The sequence below is a fragment of the Pelmatolapia mariae genome, linkage group LG20 (genome assembly GCF_036321145.2).
Source record: "Pelmatolapia mariae isolate MD_Pm_ZW linkage group LG20, Pm_UMD_F_2, whole genome shotgun sequence".
Classification (NCBI taxonomy): Eukaryota; Metazoa; Chordata; class Actinopteri; order Cichliformes; family Cichlidae; genus Pelmatolapia; species Pelmatolapia mariae.
In genome coordinates, this window is record NC_086244.1 from 25957828 (window position 1) to 25963660 (window position 5833).

Here is a 5833-nt window from a genome sequence, read left to right on the forward strand (position 1 = left end):
TCGACCCCCTGTTCCTCTCGTGCAGTAAAGTGAGGCTATCATCGCATGGGCAGCAAATTAATTTAGAAATGTAAACCGATTGATCAAAGTGAGCGATATTCAATACATTAGGTCCCAAACTGCAGCAAGTGACACATAATTGGTGATGAAGCACACAGAGCGGTGTCATGATGTCATTGCTCCTAGCAGTTCATCCGAAGGTCAGGCGGCACTCCAGCATTGTGCAGTGAGGGGCTGAAAACGTGCTGCATGCACCGCGTTCGCTGATGCCATTTTTACTCCTTCACTTTGATTTTTGAGTCCTTCTTCCACTTCATTCGTCTGTTCTGGAACCAGATTTTGATCTGCCTCTCGTTTAGACACAGAGTGTGGGCGATCTCTATGCGCCTGCGGCGGCTCAGGTACCGGTTGAAGTGAAACTCTTTCTCCAGCTCCAGAGTCTGATAGCGGGTGTAACTGGTCCTGGACCGCTTACCCTCCGATTCTGAAGTGGTATTAAAATAAGTTAGCTTTCAGCAGCATTAGAGTGGAAAAAAATAAGTGGAATATAAATAATAGGCTAATAATATCATTACATTCATTACTATTACATGTTATTACAAAGCCTGGAAACCCATAAGCACTACAAGCAAGGATCCATTAATTTAAATCCCCTTCAACCCCCATTTAAAAGATCAAAAATCTTTATATAACCTAATTTTAACCTGATATTACTTACTGTGGACTTGTGCAATAAAAATTTATGTTCATGCAGATAAGGATGGTTAACTAGACCCTTAATATAAATATACTCAGTGCAGGGGAAGAGGGCCCACTTAATCCTTTCACAGCAAAACATAAAAAATACAAAATATTACTTAATGCATCTTATCATGATTTAATGCTTAGAATTTGATAACTAAAAATATGTGGGCCTCTCGATAAAACCCTGGCCTCGGTTTAATAACGATGCACTGGAGTAGGATGTTGTGGGGGAGAAGCAGATATGTAAACTATAAAAAAAAAGAGAGAGAAGGGGGGGGCGGGGAGGGGGGGAAGAAAAAGTGGGATGAAGAAAGTGATGTTTTCCAGATACTTTTTTCAGATTTCCGTGGGTACATGCGTGCAAAGCAACAGAGTTGTGCTTTTGGGAAAAAAAATAATTTCAACATCCCTGCAGTGTGTTTCTAGATATTTGCATATGGAGGCTCATAATAAAAACAGCTGCTTTTGCAGCAAATGTGCTCCTTGTACGTCTCGTTGCCTCAACAGTACGCCAGTGGTTTGAAGGCATAGAGAAGAAGCATGCCTATTCAGATCTTTTAGAGGTGAAAAGTTCATGATTGGGTCAGGGCATTGGTGTTTCACAGAGTTCAATTTAAGGCTAAAGCTTCTCTCTCACAGTGTGTGTGCTGATGCAAAACACATAGCTAGACCAAGTCTATAAACGAAGCATGGCAAAAACTAATACTTAATGCTGCATTTGTAATATTATTCCATAGTTTTATCGCATTTTTGTTCTCTTATCCAATTATGCCACCATAAATCACAGCGCAGATCACATCTTCACCGTAACAGAGCAGGTTTACGAGCAATGGATGCCTTTGTCATAAAATTTATGACCGCGAGTTTTTATTATTTCCTGCGTTTGGCCTATAAAACTCAAGAGGGACACTGGAACGGGCAAAAAGAAGTGTTGTAGCGTTAAGAGTGAATAAGGGAAAGCATCTTAGCTGCACTTTAGAAAATATGCAAACTTTACCGTGGCTCATGTGCAGTTTTGTCATCCATGGATAAATCTGTGGTCGCTGCTCACTGTCCTCAGGCTGATTCACGTTTGTGTTTCGTTTCACGGACTGCGTGTTATCCGCGTTTCTGTCGCTCTCCTGGCCCATGTTGCCGCCGGATTTTGCGCTTCTCTCCGGGTCTCTGCCAGCCCCACGTCCGAGCAGCTTACTGCTGCCGTAGCTGAGCCCGCTGGCGTCCACGGACGAGCTACTGGAGACCATGGTTATTTGTGGTCCTGACGGGAGTGGAGTATCCGTATTGCCACGCAGGCTAGTTTTCATCTCCTCCCGTTGAACAGAGGTCGTGGGGACGGGACAAGAGAATATCCCGTTCACATTAACACCCTCATAATGGCTGGACACGCGCCCAGATAGATCGAAACTAAACATAGTGTTAGGAGAACTTGTCTCGCTTGTTTGCCTGAGACTGGAGCTGTCAACAGAGCTCATTTCAAACTACCACCGACACTTTCTTTTTAAACTAGACAGGGCTGCGGGCTACACGTTGCGGGTATTTCCTTGTTTTTGTTGATCATTGCTTTTCTTTGTTGCCGCTTTTGGAAAATTCACAGCTGTCTGCCCTAAAAAATAATCCAGGATTTATAGGTGGAGTAGGCTTTGGTATCTTTTTTTAATTCTTGATCCGACGTGGGCTGCCCAAATATGGGGTATTTGTACGGGATCACGTGCGCATGTTGGCCAGTCATAAATTGGCTTTGATACTCAATGGGGATATTGATGAATAGGAGAAACGTGTCCGGTAAACTTTGAGCTGTTGGTTGTTGAGGACCAGGCAGGGATCTTTAGCGCAAAAAGGGCAGGACAGTAAGACAAGAGCGTCATCTGGTGTCTGGTATGGGGCAAGACGGTCAAGACCGGTCAGCTCTGTGCCCTGGACCCGCTGCCAGTCCACCATCACCAATAATAATAATAATAATAATAATAATAATAATAATAATAATAATAATAATAATAATAATAATAATAATAAAGCTAGGCTAAAATATATCTACGCTGATGGACTTGAAACTTGAACGTTGTTGGGAGTTTATATTACTACAGCTACGGGGATGTTATCGTGTTTAACAGTAGCTTAACAGTAGCTAATTCCTGTGCCATACCAATATCGGCGTCGAACAAACAGGTCTCATGTTTTGGAGAAAAAGAAATTGCTTAAAAATATATGTTTAACGTCAAATTCTCCCTTTCTTGCCTATACAGCCTCCTGACCAAACAGGCCACGACAAAAAAAATTCTTTAAAATTTAAAGAAAAGCAAAAGAAGAAAGAAATAGCAAACTTTCACAGTCCAAGTTTAGTGCGTATTTAGGAAATCTCTTCGTATTTTTATTACGTATTTAAGGGACCTGTCTTCATCTGACTCATGAAACAGACAAGACGAAGGTGAAAGTTTTACAAACATTTTATTCCGTGATACACAGTTATGACAAAACATTAATGTTTGACTCTCAAACAAAGGTGAAGAATTACTAGTGTACAAATCTATCTCACGAGGAAGCATGTTGTGTCAAATGATCAAAAAAGGGGGACTAAAGCGCAATCTTATGTTATGCAGCGTCTACCAAAGCGGCTAAATGCACATTACGTTTCCACGGGATTTACATTATATACCGTTACTTTTATCATGTACAGACATTATGAGTTTTGTTTGTTTGTGTGTGTTCGCGCGCGCGTGTGTGTGTGTGCGTGTGTGTCTGTATGTGTGTGTGTGTGTGTGTGTGTGTGTGTGTGCATGTGTGTGTTCGGACTGGAGACTATCCGTGCAACTTTTAGTTTGATGCAGGGCCCATTTTCCTGCGGACGATTCAAGTAATAGATTACATTGTGATCAAGTGTCCGCCCGCTCTTTTGCCTCCATGGAATGCGCATGTACAGTAATGAGTTTAGTCAGATCAACACTGTATTATAGTGAGGTGATCAGAGAGTTTCACAGTGATGGATGGGGTGTGTGTGAGGGGGGATAGGTAAATATACAGATTTCCTGGCATAGGAAGAAAGGTAGAAATTAATACTTCTTTTTATTTCCACAATACAAGTGTGATATTTGCAATAAAAAACAAAACAAAAACAAAAAACCCTCAGTTCTCCAGACAACACAGCGGCCAAACTGTGGCTGAAATAATTTTGGATTTCAAAGGATCAACACTCCTGTGGTTCAACACGAAATAAAATTGTTGAGAGCTGCGTGGTAGCAATCATGCGGTGAAGTCGCTCTCGAGTCCATGTAGAATTTTAGGTAGTTATGTTGGTTTGTAATGGTCATCGTGTGATTTTTATATTTTTTTTATTATTATTATTTTTAGCTATTCTTTCTTCTTGTCTTCATCCTTCCCTTCTTCCATTGCGCCATTGCGTTCCTGCTCTTGAGACGCTCCTGTCTGTTCAGTTCCTGTCACCGTGGAGGTCAGGTTGCTCTCTTTCTTCCATTTCATGCGTCGGTTCTGAAACCAGATTTTGATCTGCCGCTCTGTTAAACAAAGCGCATTCGCGATCTCGATGCGTCTGCGCCTGGTCAGGTAGCGATTGAAATGAAATTCCTTCTCCAGCTCAAGCGTTTGGTAACGAGAGTATATTTGTCGTCCTCTGCGTCTGTCTGTCCCGTAGCCGACTCCTGCTGGGAGACAAAGTAAAGTCACTCATTTAAGCGTTAACAGCGCGAAGTCACGTTTGGATTTCAAATAAAACGTGCCTCTGCCTGGAGTCTGTTCATACTTGGAGGCAACTGAGCATAAGTTTATTTTATTTTTTTTGCCTCGTTGTTAGATTCATAATTGCAATCTAAATCCACAGAGAAAAATAAACGCATTTTAACTGGAAAGGAAAAATATATCTCAAAGGATATCTTTGCTGTATTATCTAAAATTATTAAAGCTTCTTAAGTAGTCTCTCTATCTCACTCTACTGATTATGACTACTATATCATTCTTAAAATGAAAGCTGTTTGTTTGCACATGTTAAGGCCCATCTACAAGTCGAGGGGATACAGTAATGTTTTATGGGGCCATAAAAAGTAACTTGCTCTCTTGGTAAGACATATCGTAAAACTGGCCCATTTCCTTAATTTATTTGTCGTAGTAAAACTCACCGCTGTGTGAGTTCATTCGCTGCATCCACGGGTAGATCGGGATGTTACTTTTCTGCTCCTGAGCTGCTGCTCTTCCTTGATCCAGACTGTACTCTTGAGCAATGTGGCTTTGTGTATTGAGTCCCATATTTGTTTGTCTGCAGCTGGGAAGCACGTCCTTGTCTTGAAGAAACACGTTTGATCCATACTCATACTGTGCCCTGCCAGACCCAAACACCACATTATCTTGAGGAGAGTAGAAAGGTGCATATATCCGATTCTGGGTCACAGCGGCACCGTACGACGAAAAATGTCTAACTGTGTCATAGGTGGTGGAGTTTAGGGGTACGTTAGGCAAAACATCTTGACCACCGGATAAATGGCAGGAGAGCGACGGGTTTGCGAAATAAGAATTCATACCTTGCTTGTAACCCTCTCTCCAACTCTCCCCACTTCTTTATCGGTCTCTTTTCAATCTCCTTCTCAGTAAATCTCCTTCCCCTCTGTGTCAACCAACCACACCTTTCTCCAAGGTCTTCTTTTTTTCCTCGACTTTCTGCCTCTGTAACTGGACGTGAGCTACTTTGAGGATTCAATATTATTAATTTCCAATCTCCGGTTAAGACGCACAAACCCGAGTGTTATAGCCGAGGCTTGGCTCGGTGAGAGACAATATGACAATGTCAGCTGACCATTCTCAACCAATTGAGAGGCAGGAGTTGAGGAGAAACTGTAGCTTTTAGCTCAGAGCTTGAACATTACTGCTAAATGTCGATAAACACAACGTAGACTTGGAGTGGCACACTATACAGCTTGGCTGAGTGAGAAGTTTTTGGCTTGAAGTTTATGAGCATGTGGCGTTTAAGCAGAAAGCAAGATGGAAAGCGTGGCCAATGTCATTCAGGACAGAGACCACATTCAGAGGAAGGAAGGAGATGGAGAATTCTGATTAAAAACACGTGAAATATTATACAAAATGCCTA

General features: G+C 41.9%; 2 protein-coding genes across 3 annotated transcripts; both read right to left on the reverse strand.

Moving 5' to 3' along the window:
- Positions 1-275: 275 nt before the first annotated feature.
- On the reverse strand, positions 276-2216 carry LOC134618808 (homeobox protein Hox-C5a-like). The gene is made up of 2 exons (XM_063464389.1): positions 1742-2216; positions 276-484 (listed from the first exon to the last, which is right to left on the reverse strand). Exons 1-2 carry the CDS (start codon positions 2214-2216, stop codon positions 276-278), a joined length of 684 nt encoding a protein of 227 aa, XP_063320459.1.
- A 1873-nt stretch (positions 2217-4089) lies between these two features.
- On the reverse strand, positions 4090-5268 carry LOC134618698 (homeobox protein Hox-C6a). Of its 2 annotated transcripts, none has more exons than XM_063464215.1 (2): positions 4875-5268; positions 4090-4397 (listed from the first exon to the last, which is right to left on the reverse strand). In XM_063464215.1, the coding sequence occupies exons 1-2, from the start codon at positions 5266-5268 to the stop codon at positions 4090-4092; spliced, it is 702 nt and encodes a 233-aa protein (XP_063320285.1). The 2 variants fall into 2 exon arrangements, with proteins under 2 accessions (XP_063320285.1, XP_063320284.1); XM_063464214.1 differs by having other exon boundaries at positions 4872-5268.
- Between the last annotated feature and the right edge of the window lie 565 nt (positions 5269-5833).

What these genes read in the sequence shown, in the direction of transcription:
- LOC134618808 (XM_063464389.1), bottom strand. Translation starts at nt 2,216, where the DNA reads ATGAGCTCTGTTGACAGCTCCAGTCTCAGGCAAACAAGCGAGACAAGT. An exon ending in AAAACTGCACATGAGCCACG is followed by an intron (nt 485 to 1,741) that starts GTAAAGTTTGCA and finishes ATACCACTTCAG; the next exon opens with AATCGGAGGGTAAGCGGTCC.
- LOC134618698 (XM_063464214.1), bottom strand. Translation starts at nt 5,268, where the DNA reads ATGAATTCTTATTTCGCAAACCCGTCGCTCTCCTGCCATTTATCCGGT. An exon ending in GCGAATGAACTCACACAGCG is followed by an intron (nt 4,398 to 4,871) that starts GTGAGTTTTACT and finishes GTCTCCCAGCAG; the next exon opens with GAGTCGGCTACGGGACAGAC.